The 20,493-nt window shown below is 42.9% G+C and overlaps 1 protein-coding gene across 11 annotated transcripts in view; it reads right to left on the reverse strand.

The window, feature by feature from the left end:
- Positions 1-6,762: 6,762 nt before the first annotated feature.
- SGMS2 (sphingomyelin synthase 2) overlaps positions 6,763-20,493 on the reverse strand; it is a 221,479-nt gene continuing 207,748 nt past the window's right edge. For all 11 annotated transcript variants that reach the window (XM_033956432.1, XM_033956405.1, XM_033956462.1 and 8 more), the window contains 2 exons: positions 17,298-17,464; positions 6,763-7,619 (listed from right to left, as the gene is read on the reverse strand). In XM_033956432.1, coding sequence (XP_033812323.1) covers positions 7,416-7,619; positions 17,298-17,464 — 371 coding nt within the window. In that variant the 3' untranslated portion in view covers positions 6,763-7,415. The remainder of the gene's footprint in view (positions 7,620-17,297; positions 17,465-20,493) is intronic.

Consider the following 20,493-nt stretch of genomic DNA (forward strand, 5'->3'; position numbering starts at 1 on the left):
CTTTCCACTCTGGAATTTCCTGCAGACGAGCCTGTTTTATTTGCATTCAGTGGTTCCTTTTTAGAACTTTTGGTGTAAAAAAACAAAGAACAACTTTAATCTGGTCCTTCCAAGTAAATCTTATGCAATAGTTATTACTGCACCAAAATTCTTTCTATCAGATCAGTGTGTTGGCTCCCCATTATTGTTTATACTGTGGTGATTCAATATTTTTCTTTCCCTCTTCACTCAGCTTTGAGCAAAATTAAGCAAACATTGCTCTGTGTCTCTGTAGGGCAAATGGAAAAATATCAGACTTCATGTCACTGTGCCACTGTGTCATGATGGCCGCTATTTACTAATCCGTGTTAGGTGTTTAGAAGGTAATTCCGTTAAATAGACGCTAAATTTATGCACATGCTATACCACAAATCTATCAAGGTAGTGTTCTGTAAATACAGACCTATCTTGCATACTGCACACATTTGGAAAAGGGGTGTGCACATGAGAAGAGTGGCAAGTCAAATGTGCGCGTGGACAATTGCGCGCAGATAACTGAGCGCAAGACAATTCAGCGCAACCACAATTCAGCGCAAGACAACTGAGCGCAATGACAATTGAGCACACAAAATGGCGCGCCACAAAAGGTTAACAACACAATCATGCACATGTACGGTATACGATTCTTTTAATGCAATGTCTTGCAAACTTTGTCAAGCTGCGGCACATGAAATGTAGTGGCTGCGGATTGAGGTATCTGGAAGTGCGCGGACGTCGTCACGTCAATGTCCATGTATGCATGAAGGCCCTACAGACAGGCCTTGAGCTGTTGTGAGGGGTGCCACAAGGGAAGATGTGTCGAGAGGAGAGGCACTGGTGCTGGCTGATTGCCTACAGGATGTGCCTCTCGCCACGAGAGACACGGCCTGTAGGCAGTCAGCCGGTGTCAGCAACTCTCCTCCTCCCCGGCGTCTTGTGGCACACCTGAAATCTCGGGAGGCCCACAGTTTGCGATACACCGTTTTAATGGTTCACGTTTGGAAATATTGCAGTCGATAATGTTATGCAGTTTGGGTTATGTGACTTTTACTTTAATTAACTGTTCTTTTGTGGACTTGAAAGAAAAAAAGGGTAAGGGAGCAAGTGTTTCAAAATGGAATCTAGACAAAAATTTATGTAAAAAGCCGTGTTCTGGATCCAGCTTATTTCTTTGTTACTACAGTTGCCGATACTCTGAATGATTATTATGGAATTTATTCACTAATAAAAAGATTTAAGCTAAAGGAAATTAGGCACCCACACTGCTTTGCAAAACAGGCTCATACCAGGTATTCCCTGGGTGCTAACGGTAGGCACAGTTATAGGATTGCCTTTTTACTGTGGATTTTGAGAGGTGATGACCGTTAACATGCTCATTGAACTTTATGATAGAAACATAGAAACATAGAAGATGATGGCAGAAAAGGGCTACAAGCCCATCAAGTCTGCCCACTCTGCTTACCCACCCCCTGTCTATGCCCTAATGACCCAATTTCCTTATCTTGAAACCTCGTAGGGATCCCACATGGGATAGAAGCAGGGAAGCGCTGGGACATGTGGCTTTGCTGGCAACAGAGCTGTGAATATAAGTAAGCCATTAGCATGGCAGATAACACAAATGTTAACCACATCTTCAGAAGTGTCCTCAACTGTATTCCGCATAAGCAGCCACACCGTTAACATGCAGGAGCGCTGCCTGGCATAAGCAGCTTGGCCGCCTTCTCTCCAGCGCCAGAACATCCCCTGCAGTTAAGAGATTCTGCGGATTAACTGCAAAACCTTACAAAGGTTTAGCAAACAGGGACCAAAATGTATTAAGCGCTGAAGGTAACAGCTTAGATCATACCAGTGAGACGCTGCACTTTTGCCGAAAGGGCATTTTTTAAGTGATCGCCAATTAGACGTACAAAACACAAGACAATGCACTCGTGGAAACAGATTCAACAAATAGCGCCCCAAGTTATGTTCCGGAATGATCTGCACTACACTAGAATGCTGCAGAAGGTGCTCTGCACAGAATAACCTTTACATAGTAGATGACGACAGATAAAGACCCGAATAGTCCATCCAGTCTGCCCAACCTGATTCAATTTAAATTTTTTAATTTTTTTTCTTCTTAGCTATTTTGGGGGCAAGAAGCCAAAGCTCTACCCGGTACTGTGCTTGGGTTCCAACTGCCGAAATCTCTGTCAAAACCTACTCCAGCCCATCTACACCCTCTACATATATGTATCTCATTCTAGGGGATGAGCATTTATACCTGCCAAAAACTGATGCGGGTGCTCGTGCCCAACTGATGGGAGTTAGGCGCGCAAATGCTGACATTTTATAACTGCACCTAAATTTTAGGAACGCCTCTGACATTTATGTGCAATGTAATAGAATAGGGTGTAGGACAGGTCCTTGCCCATTAATGCTGATAATTGATCATTAATGCCCGATTGGCTAGTTTACGCACAGATCTGGGATCCGCACCCAAACTTGCGTGACCCATACAGAATTTGGTAGACAATGCTTACCCCTAAAAACGTTCAAAGAAAGTAATAACTGGTAAGTGACTTAAAACACTCACTACAAAAGAACACTAGGAAGCAGGACGGGTAAGTAGCAATATTGCCACATGAATTAATTTTTCTTTTTGTCTGTTCTTGTTTTTTCTCCAGCTCCTAATTCATGCGTCCACTGGATTCCTTCTATCACAAGCTGTCACATGCAAAAGCAGGGTTTATCTGGGGGTTATAGGCTCTTTGCTGGGTCCATGTTTAGCACAAATCCAAAGAACAAAAAAACCCCCCAAAACTACTGCTTTGAAGACTTTGTTTACTCAATCATTCTTTTATTTCACAACTGTGGACTTCTACTTTTGCTATGCAGATGTGAGCTCAGTGCAGCTGAAGGATGTTGCCAAAGTCACACTTCTACTTCTGAACTAGTGGGGAAGACTAACGAGAAATGGGCTTTCATTCCCTGCCTTTGGGTGTAGTCAGAGACATAACTCTCTTTACATTATCACGGCAGAGCCTGGAGTCAGAAATCAATCACGAGACACTCTGGAGTAACTTTATGGTGTAAAGATTTCGAGAGCTATGAGCTTGTACACTGTAAATCTACAAAAAAATCAATCCAACCTTCCACCATGACTGCCGCTTGCCCCCAGCCAAATCTTTTCAGTTTTTACTATAGCAATAAGGGCTAACAAAAAATCTATAAAGATTTTTGAGAATTATCCTCCCTTTGTCAGGGCAGGTTAGTAAGGAAACAGTGCATCTGCCCTGGGGTTAAACAGTACAAAGTAGCAGTAGCAGTGGTGTAGCCAGACTTGGTATTTCGTGTGGCCCTTTTCACAAACTACCCCCCCCCCCCATAGATATATAAAATATAGAGTATTTTAACTTTCCCCTTAGCCCCCTCCCGGCATCCAATATCTCTCCCCTCTGTCCACCCACAGCCTGGTAACTACCCCTCTCTCTAAACCCCTGCTCCTCCTCAGTGTACCTCAGAGGAGTCCAGTGGCCACAGTGATTCAATTTTGCTGGTCCCGCAGCTTTCCTTCCACTAGGTGCCCCTAGTGAGGAAACAGGAAGTTACATCATTGAGAGCAGGACATGGTAGAGGGAAGTAAAAAAAAAAAAATCACTGGCTGCATCCACCAGACGCATCTGACATACATGGGGGGAGAGGGGAGTTTAGAGAGAGGAGCAGATCCTAGGCCACCAGCAGAGGAGAGGGAGAGAGGTGAGAGGTGCCACTGCTGGAAGGGCCTGAGCCCTTCTGGAACCATCCGTAGCTATGCCATTGCAGAATAGCTGATTTTTAGCCTCCCTGCATGTTTGTCCAGATTTCTTTTATTTAACTGTAAAGGAATATGCAATAAGGATGTGCCCAGTGGATTTATCAGTTTCTTTCATGCATTCATTTAAATACAGGCACACAATCTCGTCGCTTAAATTCTGAAAACCAAAATGCTCCCAAAAAACTTTTTCCCCCCCTAAAGTTTGTCTGTCACCAAACATGCTCCGATGTGACACGATCAACCTAAAATAGCTGCAGACTTCCCTATAACTAGCAGTGAGAAGCAGAAAATGATCAGTACTACAGTAACTGGTAAATACTGTTAAGCTGTGCAATACACTTTCACTGAGCTCCAAATTGTCCTGACCACCATCCTGAAATATTCCAAAACTCAAAATGTGTGTGGTCCCAGAGATTTTGGATACGAGATCATGTATCTGTACAACTTTAATATTGTGCATTAATTTGTAGGTTAATGTAAACTACATATTAAGGTTCACTAATCAATGCACATCCATAATATACAAGCAATCTAAGGCCTAGCTAGCTCTGTACTGTCTAAACCCAGCGTAACAGCATTGTTTCTTCACTGACATGATGGAAGGAGGATAATTTGGAGAGCTGAATTAGAGCACAAGTATAGGTCATTTGTTGACCCCTATTTCTGCATTTTCAAGTGGACTGGCACAACTGCCTCACTGTGGGAGACCAGCGTTCAAGAGGATAATTTGATAAGCAGTCACCTAATTAAAATGTCTTTTAAGGTGCCTATGTTAAGACTATTTTATAAAGGCTACTATAGGGTTACCAGACATCTGGGAAAACCTGGACATGTCCTATTTTTAAAGGACTGTCCAGGTGCTTGGAGGGATTTCCAAAACTCAGCAGTTTGTCCAGGGTTTGGAAGTCCCCGATCTCAGGGCTACTTCTGGAGGGAGTCTGCACAGGCACGGACATCAATGTCATGATGTCATGAACATGCACATGATGTCATTGTGTCAATGTCCACGCATATGCAGACACCTGCCAGACACGGCCCCCAAGCTCGGGGAAGGAGACGAGAGGTTTGTTTTGGGTCGGGATTGGGGGGTAGAATGGGATAGGACTGAGGGTAGAATGGGGTGGGCCAGGTGTCCTCTTTTTTTAAAACCCTAGGTTAGTAGGCATCTACAGTATTATCTCATTATAACGGACTTCAAGGGACCTGGAAAAACGGTCCGTTATATCCAGAGTTGCATTTTTTAAAAACTTTATTTAGGTCAACTTGAAACAACGTTCAGTCAATGAACAACAGTCACTGCACAACCATTTCAGCAACAGCAAGAACAAAACTCAGCAAAACATTGGTATGGCACAAAATGATTGCCAAACCAGAACACTAAAAGATGTTCTAAAGCAGGGGTCTCAAAGTCCCTCCTTGAGGGCCACAATCCAGTCGGGTTTTCAGGATTTCCCCAATGAATATGCATTGAAAGCAGTGCATGCACATAGATCTCATGCATATTCATTGGGGAAATCCTGAAAACCCGACTGGATTACGGCCCTCAAGGAGGGACTTTGAGATCCCTGTTCTAAAGCATTATGTCGTACTGTACTGGAAAGAAAAATACTCTGTCATTTTCTTCTGGACTGCATTTTGATACTATATCATCGGCACGCCATGCACCTTGTAGGCGGAGCCTGCGTGTCCTTTATAGCCAAAGAAAATTACAGCTAAAAGTGGCTCTGGGGACCAAAATAGTTGTCCGTTATATCAGAAAGTCCGTTATATGCGAGTCCACTATATCCAATGATTTTCTGTTTGTTTATAATGGCGCTTGGCCGGGACCATCAGACCTCGTCCGCTATAGGCAAGGTTCCGTTATAAGCGAGTCCGTTATAACGAGATTATACTGTACTTGTCTAAAATACTAATATTGTATGGCAGGCGTAGACAATTTGCACAAGCCATAGGGGTGGTGTACATAGCCATGCTAGTATATGTTAAGTATATATGTAAATTATAGTACTTTATAATCTATGTGCACATTTGTGTGCTCTGCCCATGTTCTACCCAAGCTCTGCCTCATGCATGCCCATAAGCCGTGTGTTCACTATCATTTCAAAGTATGTCATGTTTTGCTGGTCAGTGTTGGCTACATCCACATTATAACTGCCCAAAATACTCCAAAGTGAGTGGGTACATTACCACTTAAAAGTACCTGCTCCCTAGTAAACTATCCTCTAGAGGGGGATGTTATTCTAGGGCTACTGTTAAGTCGGGTTATTTTACCACAGGCTCTCATTGTATAAAATGGGACCCTGTGGTAATAAAATCCCAACTTAACATTAGCCCAATTTGATAACTTCCCACCTCAATATCCGGATGTTTGATGAGACTGCTGCCTAGAGCGGGTCTGTAGTGCCCACCTGGTGGCACATGTTCTAAATGTACCCCTGGCACTGTTTCTCCCATGTATTCAACTGGCAAAAGTAACAGACATTAAAGGTCAGAGACTAGTCACTCATATAAAAAGGACTGTACTGCAGGTTCCAAAGCTAAATCTATTCCCTATATTATTCTGAAGTAAAAAAAAAATAAATAAATAAATCTCTCCCCCCCCCCCCCCAAAATAAAAATTCCATATCAGGAATCTTTCAGGATTAATAAGAAAAGAAGGACCAAATGCAACTGTACTCCTCTCCTTATTATTAAATGAACAAGAGATAACATTTTGGGCCTAAGTCACTAAACTCCCCCACCCCAACAAAGAATGTGAGAAAAACCTTAGTAAATTGTGCTGAAATAGCAAAAATTGTCCATTTTAATTGGTTTTTAATTTAATTGTAGATCGGACTCTCTTTGCCTGTGTAGAGACTTTTGTGACATCTCTAGATCTCTTTTCTCTGTTTTGGTATTGTCTGTTGGCACTGCCTTTTTCTGCCTTCCAGAAAAAAAAATATAAAAGGGGACCTAAATAATTGAGTGATTTATAAATAGAATACATAATGTAGACAGGAGGAAGCCAAATAAGGCGCACAGACATGGTAGCTTACTTGTGCATTCCCTATCCATAAATTACATGATCCGTACCCCAGGAGGGCCAATGCAGCCCCCTCTTCAAAATCTTCTACTCTGGGCCCATAAAGAGCAGTGCACAGTCAAGCACTGAGCCTTTACCTTTAAAGGGCCTGTCACCCTCAACAAACTTCCATGCTCAAAGCCAAGTCATAGCTTTGGACATATTTATGGCTGGATGATCATTAACACAAGATTGATGGGTTCCTTGGCATCTCATGAGAAGCCCCATTACCGAACCACAGTCCTGAGTGCTCTTCCCCCAGGGAAGGCAGCTCTAATCCGTGGCACATTAAACTAGCACTCAGCAGCCAAACTGCAGGAAAACAGCTCCAGATCAGGAGAAGTAAACATTTCGGCGAGTAATACGTTCTTTTCTCCCTACCCCTACCATTTCCTGCCACCAGCTGTCCAATTGGTTATACAAAATTTGGTCCACATCATCATGATTTGCAACTGTGTCCATTTTTAAAAACTATTCCTTTGGTTATAGCATGAACTGTTGGGTTGGTGTTTTTGGGGGTAAAGAAAACTGCACTTTTTTTTTTCAGGTGGATTTTTCACAGTCTTCTCCTATCTTCTGAACGCGTGAATATTTTTTGCAGGACAATTTAAAGCAGACTGGAGGCCAGGATACGGGCCAGGAGAAAGAGCAAGGTACGTTGCCTTGGACATTCTTCTCGAAGAAGTAAAACACAGGGAACCACCAGCAGCGGGACAGGAAGTTTGACTGTGCAGATGCCTTTAAACTCTGTTTCAAAAAAGAAGGGAAAATAAAGCAAAGTTAGACATCCATTGTACCACCAATTTTGACTGCAGGGTCAATACACCAAAAACAGGACACAGGATGTGATATGGATAAACTTAGGTGTATAGCGGGAGCCGTCAATAGATAAATTCAATTAAAAATGAAGGACTGGTGCAAGTTGTTATTAATAGCATGCGTTGCGACAATATTTTAACAGCTACAACTGGATTGGAGAACATTTTCAGACTCATGAATCTTTTATGTGGGTAAAATAGAGTTAACCCCTTATGTCATCCATATCCAGCTTACTGGATTCTTGACCAACTGAAAGTACACATGTACACCGTGTTTCAAAATAACAGGACCACATATTTTTCTCTATAACAAATAAGTGGCTGGGTGTACAATAATAAAACTTGACTCACAAATAGGCCTATGACAGAGCTATAAAATGATTGCGCAACAAATATGTAGCATGATAAATATTCTATGCAAGCCATCTAATAAAGGTACTTTGAAATGTCATGTGAACAAACAAAAATGATAAATGTGAACACTAAGGGCCAGATTCTCTAATGGGCGCCCAAAACAAGGCGCCTAAAGTTAGGTGCCTATTGCATGTCAATCACACTTAGGCGTCCATTACAGAATCATGCTTAGTGCCACCTGTAATGTAGGCCAGGGTTTTCAAGACTTGCATCATAGACCCCTAAGTCCTTTAGAGCAGTGGTTTCCAACCCTGTCCTGGAGGACCACCAGGCCAGTCGGGTTTTCAGGATAGCCCTAATGAATATGCATGGGAGATATCTGCATATAATGGAGGTGCCAGGCATGCAAATCTGCTCCATGCATATTCATTAGGGCTATCCTGAAAACCCGACTGGCCTGGTGGTCCTCCAGGACAGGGTTGGGAACTATTGCTTTAGAGGATCACGCCTAGAGGCACCTAAGTTTTTCTCCATCCCTAAACACGCCTACTTTGGTGTCAGGCGCCTATCTTTTGTAGAATCATACCTAAGATAGGCGCTTATCTCCCAATTAATTTTTTTTTTTTTACAATTATGAGCTCGTTAAAGCATATATGCTGCCAATGTTATTGACCAAGGTGAAGATCCATTGGGACACTCTGCAGATCCACTCCACACCAAGACATTTCAATCATGCACTTAAAACTGGCAGTGCAAAAAAAATTTAGATTCAAATTTGTTTGCAAATTTGATTTTGAACGTAACATTTTTAGGGCTCATTTTACAAAGCTGCAATGGCAAGTCCCGATGTGGCAAATGCGACACAGCCCATAGGTATTGAAATGGCTGCGTCACATTTGGTGTGCGGGTTTGTAAAAGAGGCTCTATTGGGGAAATTCTATAAGAGGCGCCTAACTTAATTAATAAATTGACTTCCCCTTAAGAGATGCAGTCAAAATTCATGGAGTTGAATTTGATTAAGAACTCACTTTTTAGTCCCCAAGTCTTTAGTATTGTGTCTAAGTGCTACTTTGCTTTACAACGAATACATCCCATCTGTTCCATCATGGAATTCCCCTCTCTTTATATCCTTATCCTTGCCCTTGTAATCTTCTGCATAGATTATTGCAACTCCCTTTATCAGAGCTTATAGGTTATTCAAAGAAGAACATAACAATTGATACAGGACATGACTATTAGCCTACTAGCCAAATTTCAGAATGAACACTGGCTTCCTCTTGCCTACAGGATTCCCTTCAAGACACTCACCATCACCCAATCAGGTCATCTAAAACACTCACCATCACCCAATCAGGACATCTATGTCATTTTACTTCTATTCTTATCCAGCCTGCTAATTGCATATTCCTTAGAGAGAACATTCCAGTTCTCTCAACACAATGGCCCACTGTCAGATCTGCCTGGACTATTTTGCTTTAGTGTTCTGACTCTTATCTTCTGGCATAATCATCCTTTAGATATTGGAACTAAATCCTGTTTTAAAAAATTCAGTGTCTCTCTGTAAATCCGTTTCTTTCCTCAAACTCTTCCTCTGGCATAATTAACATCACTCCTCCTTTTTCTGTCAATCCCAACTTTGCTGGTGGCAGCCACATGACTGCTACAAGCGAAATATGAAGTGTCTCAGCCTCTGTTCTTCCTCCTCCCATATCTTTATGTTTTAGAACTCATATATTGTAACACTAAGCCTTCTGTTGTTCATGTCCATATTCATTTTTCTCCTTTTGTTACCTGCTGGTCCCCTGCCTGTATTTATGAGTATTTGACATTTCCTGGTTTCTCTATTTCTATCCAATGTCCCCTTTTGATTTGCAGTATATCACATAAATGTGAAACATCATAATGTTTATTATTTTTTGCCCTCTGATTTGCTATAGTGTATGTAGGGCAATGGTTCCCAACCCTGTCCTGGAGGGCCACCAGGCCAGTCGGGTTTTTGGGATAGCCTTAATGAATATGCATGGGGCAGATTTGCATGCCTGTCACCTCCATTAAATGCAGATCTCTCTCATGCATATTCATTAGGGCTATCCCAAAAACCCAACTGGCCTGGTGGTCCTCCAGGACAGGGTTGGGAACCACTGGTGTAGGGGTTCTCAACCCAGTCCTCAGCCAGGTTTTCAGGATACTCGCAATGAATATACATGAGATAGATTGCATACAATAGAGAGAGATTTGCATGCACTTTCTCATATACATTCATTGATCAATAAAACTGTCTATCAATGTGGGTAAATACCAATATAGCTTCAAATTTATACAATATAATTAACAATTTTATTGAAGTTCTAATCATATAATACTAACGTCATAGAAACCAAATTATACTATATTATTCTTTTGCATATTAACTTTTAATAATAAAAATTGAATATACATCACATTTCTCTCATCAATATTATATCTCAATAAATTACAATTTTCTTTGACTTTGTTCTTCCTCTTATTACAGAATATACCACAGTAAGTTGTGCAATTCAATACAAGTAGGTGTAGTCCTTTAATAACACTATCATAACCTCTAGTTCATCTGATATCAATGTGTGGGGAGTGTATAGCACAGTGGTTAGAGCTACAGCCTTAGCATCCTGAAGTTGTGGGTTCAAACCCATGCTGCTCCTTGTGACCCTGGGCAAGTCACTTAATCCCCCATTGCCCCAGGTACATTAGATAGTGTGTGAGCCTGTCAGGACAGATAGGGAAAAATGCTTGAGTACCTGAATGTACACCACTTAGGTTATAAGTGGTACATAAATAATAATAACTTTATTTTTGTATACCGCAGTACCTCAAACAGTTCAGAGCGGTTTACAATGTAAGAGACTGTACATACACAGCGAAGATACAGTGCAAGGGAATGTGCTATGCAGTTGAGCGCAGTTTACAATGCCGGGGACTGTACATATTCGGCATGGGTGATTATATAGCGAAGATACAATGCAGATTTACCATGCAAGAGCCTGTACATATTCAGCGGAGATATTTATACAGTGAAAATACAGTGCGAGTGAACAGGATAAGATGCAAGAGACTGTATAATGCGTTTGAAATGGATTACTATGCAAAGATAGTTACATTCTGGTTATTCTGATAGAGTTTGGTTATTCGGGGGGAGGGGTTCGAGAAATTTATCATAGAGGTAAGATTTGAGGGATTTCCTGAAGTAAGGGTAAGATGGGGCAGATGAGATGAGGGTGGTCAGGCAGTCTGTCTATCTGCCAGCTTGGAACGAGAGAGTTCTATTGAGGAATCTTTTGTATTTTTATATTTAAAAAAAAAATAAAATGCCCTACTAAAGTTTCAATCCAACCATTGGTTTGGATTAAAACTTTAGTAGGACGCTGGTTTCAAATGAAGTGGAGGCTGTGATAATGTTACCAAATGACTTCATCTACCTGCATTGCACTGCACAACTTAGTATATTCTGTAATAAGAGGAAAAACAAAATTGAAGAAAATTGTAATTTATTGAGATATAGGGCTAATTTTATGAAGGTGCGCTAGCGTTTTTAGCGCACGCACCGGATTAGTGCGCACTAGCTGAAAAACTACCGCCTGCTCAAGAGGAGGCGGTAGTGGCTAGTGCACTCTATTCCACGTGTTAAGGCCCTAATGCGCCTTCGTAAAAGGAGCCCATAATGTTGATGAGAGAAATATATATTATATATATATATATATATATATATATATGTATTATATATATATATTCATTTTTATTATTAAAAATTTATTTGCAAAAAGAATAATACAGTATAATTTGGTTTGATAGATATTATCTATGACATTGGTATTATATAGTTAGAGCAGTGTCTCTCAAACCTTTTTAGCTTCGACACACTAAATGGAGCAAATGTTTTTTATGGCACATTATAATTGAAATTATAAAATTATAAAATTGCAAATCCAACAAAAAATTTGAGATTTATTTATTTAAAGTTCTTTAAGCTATGTATGGGTAGTTGTAACAATTATATTACATTAGAGATTTCTATTCCGCCATTGCCTTGTGGTTCAAGGCAGATTACAAAAGAATTACAAAAAACACATTACAAGATATCTGGTAATTTCTAGAGGAGATAAAGAGTAGATGAGGTTGCTTTGGGGAATTGGGAAGTGGGAAGGCGCTACCGGTATTAAGCTGTTTGCAGGAATTTCTTGAAAAGTAGTGCCTTTACTTCTTTCCTGAATGTTTTGTACTCTGGTGAAACTAAAGTGCTTGTTTTTGAGAGCAAATGAACTCAAAACGTGGCTCAATAGTCGATAACAAACATGTATTCACCATCTGAACTCATTCTTTTTTTTTTTTTTAATTTAATTTCTGTCAGAGCTGAAGATCCAAGTTCACAAAGATAAAAAGATCCAAACGGTAACAGGTTGCTCAAGTTAGGATAACTACTGCATACAAAATAAAACTACTTGCCATTAGTTTTCAAGAACTAATCACGTCAAAGAATGACGCTTGTCTGGGATGTCCTTATACACAGTGGCGTACCTAGGGTATGTGGCACCCGGGGCCCATCATTTTTTGACACCCTCCCCCCCCCATGTAAAAAAAATTTTTTTTTTTTTTTTTTGCAATAACCATGAAATGGAATAAATGGTCAGAATAGAAACAGGCAGTGAAAATTTTCTTTTATTGAACCTCATATATGTAACCATTATTCCAAACATAACATAACATAAATTATGTCTAAATTGTCATGACATTAGAAGTACATATGGAGTAGTTGCAGGTGATGCTTGGGACAGTTCTGATTGTGTTAGTTCGGTTTTATGTGTTTTTTGAATAGAAGGGTTTTTATTTCTTTTTGAAGGTTTTGCAGTCTGTGGTTGATATCAATTGGTTGTAGAGTTGGGGGTCGAGTGTTGCAGCTCGAATGGCTAGGAGGTTGTCGAACAGTTTTTTTCTTTTGACGTTTTTGGTTGGAGGGTGTGTGAATGGTGCGTGAGTTCTCCTATATCTGTTTGAAGTGGATTGAATTATTTAGCTGAAGAAATTAGTTACCCCCTCATCCCACACACATTAATTCTCTTCCATTTTTGTTCCCATTATAAAAAACACTGATAAGTTCCCAGAAAAAAAATACATTAAAATAAGAAGTGAAAACAAAGGCCCCTACAGATGAGAACATAACATAAGAATAGCCTAACTGGGTCAGACCAATGGTCCATCATGCCAAGTAGCCCATTCTCATGGTAGCCAATCCAGGACACTAATACCTGGTCAAAACCCAAAGAGTAGCAACATTCCATGCTACCGATCCAGGGCAAGCAGACACTTCCCCCATGTCTTAATAACAGATTATGGACTTTTCCTCCAGGAATTTGTCCAAATCTTTCTTAAAACCAGCTACACTATCTGTTTTTACCATAACTTCTGGCCACTTCATTTTTAAGTTTAGATCTTTCCTTTCAAACAGAGACCTTGCTAGATGTCAAATACAGCACAAGGTAACTTCACATGGACTTAGCTGTGCAGGAAATGTGAATCTCCTCATACACCCACCATATAGTGCAAAAATGTGCAAAGGTCTGTTTTTTTCTTTCGATCACTACATAGCCTAATGCCACAAGCAGCGCTGTTACAAACATATTCTGTAGGTCAATGCTAAGGATAACAAAGTTTCCTTCCTTGGACCAGAAGGAGATAAACCACTGGAAGAGATCCCAAAACAACACCCAAAGACCCACTCAGTGTGTGAATCAGTTGAGTGGAGTGGACTAACTGGGGGGTGGAAATGGGCCCGGAGTTTGCTCAGCAGAATTTCCCAGACCACCTCTTCCTCTCAACACATTGACACGCTGCCACCATCACCACTAGGAACACCTCACTGGGTAGGCCAGCTATGCTATAAACTTTATAAAACACATTATTATATTTTCTTATAAAGCACATATTTTAACTGACCTCTCTGACATCCTCAGCCTTTCCATTCACAAAAATAGAAGGAAGAAAAGTTCCCATTTCCTGCTGTCTCATGTCCCCGGCCTATACAATATTTTTTTTCTGCAGACCCTTCAAAAGTCTGACCAAATCCTCGTTTCACTTGCATTATAAAGTACTGAGGATGCCATCTCTCCCCAATCCCAGGTCCTAAAGTCTAAGACAGTAGCGCAAACTAATGCTGCCAGATACAGGAAAAAAAAATTTTGATTCGATTCAGCCCTATTGAATTGGTTTTTCAATTCGATTTTCCTGCCCAGTTGGGTGATTTTTTTCAAAACTCCTGGTGGGTTTTATAGCTTTTTCACCCCCTTTGGCTTCTCCTAACCACACTGGCGCTGTGGTGTAAATAAAATAAAGAAACAAAAAGGACTTTTCCTCTTTCTGTTAAATCCTAGCTCACGTTTGCAGTCCAACACCAGCTCTGGCAGGATACACATTTCAAATCTGACATGTTATAATCACAAAACAGAAAATAAAATTAATTTTTCTACCTTTTGTTGTCTGGTTATATTTCAAATCTTGTTGGTCCAAGGCTCTGGTTTTCTTCTGATAACTTGCTTGCCAGGGTCTCCTTCTTTCTGCATGCTAACCATCCATCTGCCAACTCTGTCCTCCCTTTCCATTTCCCTTCCCTTCCCAGGAAGTCTGGTATCTTTCCTTTTTTTCATCTCCCTCCACAGATCCACCTTTTCTTAAATACCCTTTCATCCGGCATCTCTCCCTCCTTCCCCACCATCCCAGAGTCCACCATCTCTCCGTTTCTTTTCCTAATTACCCTCCTATCCAGTATCTATATCCCTCCTCCACACCATCCCTTGTGTCCAATTTCTCTCCCTTTCTGTTCCTTCCCTCCCTAAATCCCATGGTCCATCATCTCTCTCCCTCTCCTCTATTTTCAGACCCATTATTTCTTCCCCCCCCCAAAGTTTGGCATATGCATGTCTCTTTGAACACCCCCTTCCCTCCGTGTACTTCTAAATCATGGTCCCCCCCCAAAGGCCTGTCCCCCCTTAAAGGTCTGCCTGTCCCACCTTGAAGGCCTGCACCCCCCTTGAAGGCCTGTCCCTTCCCCTTGTAGGCCTGTCCCCCCCTTGAAGGCCTGCCTGCCTGTCCCCCCCTTGAAGGTCTGCACCCCCCGAAGGCCTGCCCCCCCCCGAAGGCCTGTCCCCCCCTTGAAGGTCTGCACCCCCCGAAGGCCTGCACCCCCCCGAAGGCCTGTCCCCCACTTGAAGGCCTGTCCCACCCCCTTGTAGCTTCTCCCCCCCCTTGTAGGCCTGTCCCCCCTTGAAGGCCTGCCTGCCTGCCTTTCCCCCCTTGAAGGCCTGTCCCCCCTTGAAGGCCTGCACCCCCTTGAAGGCCTGCACCACCCCCCTCGAAGGCCTGCACTCCCTTGAAGGTCTGCACCCCCCCCGAAGGCCTGTCCCCCACTTGAAGGCTTGTACCACCCCCTTGTAGCTTCTCCCCCCTTGTAGGCCTGTCCCCCCCTTGAAGGCCTGCCTGCCTGCCTTTCCCCCCCTTGAAGGCCTGCACCCCCTTGAAGGACTGCACCCCCCCCCCGAAGGCCTGCACTCCCTTGAAGGTCTGCACCCCCCCGAAGGCCTGTCCCCCCCTTGAAGGCCTGTCCCACCCCCTTGTAGGCCTGTCCCCCCCTTGTAGGCCTGTCCCCCCTTTAAGGCCTGCCTGCCTGCCTTTCCCCCCCTTGAAGGCCTGTCTCCCCCTTGAAGGCCTGCACCCCCCTTGAAGGCCTGCCCCCCCCCTTGAAGGCCTGTCCCCCCCCCCCTTGTAGGCCTTTCCCCCCCCTTGTAGGCCTGTCCCCCCCTTGAAGGCCTGCCTGCCTTTCCCCCCTTGAAGGCCTGTTCCCCCCCCTTGAAGGCCTGCACCCCCTTGAAGGTCTGCACCCCCCCAAAGGCCTACACCCCCCCCGAAGGCCTGCACCCCCCTGAAGGCCTGCCTGCCTGCCTGTCACCTCCTCCCCCTTGAAAGCCTGCTTGCCTGCCCGCCCGCCCTGAAGGCCTGATGCCCCGACCCACCCCGAAGGACCGCTCGCCCCCCTGGCCTCCCCGCACCACCTATGAACAGCCGCAGCAGGATCGCGAAGTCAGCGTCAGCGATCCCTGCGCTGCTTCCTGCGCCACGGTCCCGCCCCTCCTCTGACGTCAGAGGAGGGGCGGGATCGCGGCGCAGGAAGCAGCGCAGGGATGCTGACGCTGACTTCGCGATCCTGCTGCGGGCTGCTTCACAGGTGGTGCAGGAAGGTCAGTGGGGCGAGCGGTCCTTCGGGGGTGGCGGGGGACTGAACGGCAAGGCCGGGAACACCCCCTTAGGGCTGGTACCCGGGGCGGCCCGCCCCCCCCGCCCCCCCCTAGGTACGCCACTGCTTATACACATAGACACTCATAACATTGGCAGACTCTTGCGTATGCGACGTACATGCCATCAATTCCAGTGTATGAGAACCCAGGCACTACTACGGTTGATTTGAATGAAGAATATTATCATATATCAGTCAGCCTCAGCAAAATGTTATCTTACCGATTTGCCAAACTTCATTCTATCTGGCTTAATAACAATTTCAGGTCCTCAGTGGGCCACCACACACTCAAACCATCTCATTGTGTGGGGCTTTACGCTCCCACTCGTCATCGGACCAGATAAACGTTTTATAAATATTTTTCAGAATTTTTTCAGAATTATTTTTAGTATATGCTAAAAGTACTTAGCTTATACATTCGACGCTAATCAGGAGGGTGGAAACATCAATCGCCAACATGTTTCGCCCGTATAATTCAAAGGGCTTTATCAAGGCTCCCTCTCCCATTCACACAGCTATCTCCAACCATTGCGTTTGGCAAATCGGTAAGATAACATCTTGCTGAGGCTGACTGATCAATTCCAGTGTATACTTATGAAGGGAATTTTAAAAAATAAAGTAAAATTCTGGAATCTCTCGTGGCACACCACTGTGCTGTGGCACACAGTTTGAGAGACACTGAGTTAGAGCTTCAACAGAATTGCTAATTATACATATTTATTGTGGGTATCCTGAAAACCTGACTGGGTGCGTCCAGAGCACTGGGTTGAGACTCCTGCTGTAATGAGTCCTTTCCATATACAAGTACTGTATAGTTGGACAAATAAATGTTAATTCAAACAAGAACAGATGCTCAAAAGCTGTAGCTTATTTCTCCCTGTATCTTTTCTGCACGAAAAAGCAAAAGCTATGGATATACATTGTTAAACTTTTCACCTTCTCATTTGCCATGGCATGGTACCACCAGAAGAGCCTTGTAGTGATATAATATGCGATGATTACATCCACAGTGTAGTGTTCATGTGCCAGCAGGATGCAAACTATCCCGACAGCGCTCAGTAGCCAGCAAAGCAGGTGATACCACCAGAAGTGGCGAGGGGAATCTGTGAAAGAGCAATTGCAAAAAAAGAACAACTTAGAACAAGATCGAGACCAGCATAAACAATCACATTTGAAGAGCAAGAGGAGCTTATCCAGATGACTAGCTGAGCAGTTTCTACTGTTGTATCTTTAATGCTGACTTTATACTTACTGATTTAATATCAAGGGATAAGTGTTCCATATAATATTTATGGTTATCCTTGCTTGATAATCCTGGTGAAGGCATGGGCTCTCTCACTACCTTCATTGGGCTAGGTTTATTCCCCTCTCCCCCTCCCAAGCCATTTGTTGCTGGGTAAGTGAGTTTGGGAAAAGGCTTTAGTCTTATGGGATGGGGGGAGGCGGTTTCAGGGTGTTTGGGGGGGGTGTATGCTTGTTGGTATGTATGTGTGTTATATTAGTCAAATAACAGTTTCGGCTTTGCTTGGTTATCTCAGACAATCTCTAGTGCAAACCTATCATGACATTCTATATCTGTGGGATTGTTTCTATTTTTGGAATGCCTTTTTTTCTTTTATTCCTTTACTAATGTAAATGGTTATTTCTCTCAATATTCAAGGCCTATTAAACAGGAAAAAATGCTTTTATATTGTAAACGGCTCAAAGCTCAGATAATTTTCCTACAGGAAACCAAATTAAATGTATTAGAATCTCTAAAGCTTAAGCGTGACTGGATATTCGATTGCCTTTTCTATTCTGCTCATTCCAATAGGGGTGGTGTAGCCATTTACTTGCTAAAAGTTGAATTATACTATTTTTTCACATTCCTAAGACAAGAATGGAAGATGGGTTATGGTAACTATATCTATGTGTCAACAGACCTATTCATTTCTTTCTGTATATGGTCCACATGTCATAGATACTTCTTTTTTCCATTATATTTCTCGGGAATTGACAACCCTTACAGCCGGATGCTCAGATTCAGCTTATGGCTCGCTACTGGCAGCGAAGGTCTTTGGAATATAAGGGCCAGAAGCTTCTCCTTTTCCAGGACTTTTCATCATGTGGGTCCCCTTATTGCACCCAGCTATTCAAACAGGGAATAAAATTTGCTCTGCAATTCAGCCTTTTCTTTATCAGCTTCTACATATTTCTACCCTTCACCTTTGAGACTCACAATGCCACTTTTGCACTTCTTCCTATCACTAATATATCTAAAAAATGTTGTCTCTCCATTTTACCGTGTCAGCTATTTTTTCTTCCATTTGTATCTTTGCTTTCCTGACTATTCAACCAGCCTCTCTTAACTTTTCCAGATATTTTTGCCTGTCTTCCTCTTTCTGTGATCTTTTGTAGTTTATGAAAGCTAACCTCTTATTCCTTACCTTCTCAGCTACTACTTTTGAAAACTAGAGTAGTCTTCATTTCCTCTTACTTTTACTTACTTGCCTCACATAAAGGTTTGTTGCCCTTACAATTACTCCTTTCAGTTTTGCCCATTGCATTTCCACTCCTTCCAGATGTTCCCATCCAGACAACAATTCCTTAACATTATCCCCCATCTGAACAAAGTTACTTTTTTTAAAAGTCTAGAATCTTTGCTTTTGAATGAGCCATCTCTATACCCATCTTAATATTAAACCATACCATGCAGTGATCACTGGATGCCAGATCACTCATTGTAACATCAGAAACACTTTCCCCATTTGTAAGCACTAAGACCAGTATTACCCATCCCGCGTGGGTTCCATTACAAATTGCTGGAACGGTTCTCCTTGTAGAGCAGTGTATCGCAAACTGTGTGCCTCCTGAGATTTCTGATGTGTCGTGTTACACAGGGGAAGAGGAGAGGTGCCGGCGCCAGATGACTGTCTACAAGACGTGCCTCTCGCGAAGAGAGGCACATCCTATAAGCAATCTCCTGACGCCGGCACCTCTTCTCTCTGCCAGCCCTTCTCTCCAGCGTGGGTCTTTCTGCCGGCCTTCTCTTCACAGGGTCTTTCTGCCAGTCCTCTCTCCAGTGCGGGTCTTTCTGCAGAAGGCCCGTTTGAAGGGCCTTTGTGCATGCGCTGACGGTGGGATGCTGACATCACGCATGCGCATGACATCATCACACTGACGCCAGCGCACTTCTGGGTGTCTCGAGTCAGGGACACTAGGTTTAGTTTGCCCTGGCTCAAAAAAAGTTTGCGATACACTGTTGTAGAGAATTCAGGATCTCCCTACTTCTAGAAGATCCCACAATAGGGATACCCCAATCAACATCTGGCATATTAAAATGACCTATTAGTAAAACTTCCCCTTTTTTAGATAGATTCTGAATATCTACTATTAAATCTCTGCCACTTCTGTCTGTGAAGAAGGTCTGTAAATCACACAAATGTAAATATATTTGCCATTCCCCCTTTCCAAATTGATCCACAGTGCCTCTTCCTTGCCCTGCAGGTCCTGTAATTGTGTGGCTTTAATATGATCTTTAACATATAACTTCCCCTCCTTTTCTTCCTACCCTGTCCCTTCCTGAACAGATTATAGCCTGGTATAACTACATCTCAGTCATAGTTCTCCATGAACCACGTCTCCGTGATCACCACAATATCCAACTCATCTTCTTCCATCATGGCTTCTAGATCCAGAATCTTGTTTCCCTTACTTTGAGCATTAGTATATACTGCTTTCCAGACATTGCCCCCTTTTCCCATCCATGTAGAGGTATTCAGTGATTTACTTACCTGAGGGCTTAGACTCACCCAGGGGTTTTGATCATACTGCCCCATCACTTGTAGCTTAAAGTCCTCTTCAGTAGATTAACTAGCTTGCTTCCCTTTTTTTATAGATGCACACCATCCCTGTTCAGTAGCACTTGGAAAATCATCTCATGGTCCAGGTAGCCAATATGCTCTCGATGACACCATCCATGTCGCCACGCATTCATCTCCAGGATGCGGGCTTCTTTGCACTGGCCTTTACCCTTGACAGGGAGAATGGACGAGAATACCACCTGTGCACCTGTCTGCTTCACCATCTCTCCCAGAGCCACAAAGTCACTTTTGATACTGCCAGATACCTCTGTGAATGTATCGTTAGTGCC

Source organism: Geotrypetes seraphini, chromosome 1 (assembly GCF_902459505.1).
Source record: "Geotrypetes seraphini chromosome 1, aGeoSer1.1, whole genome shotgun sequence".
In the NCBI taxonomy this organism is placed as follows: Eukaryota; Metazoa; Chordata; class Amphibia; order Gymnophiona; family Dermophiidae; genus Geotrypetes; species Geotrypetes seraphini.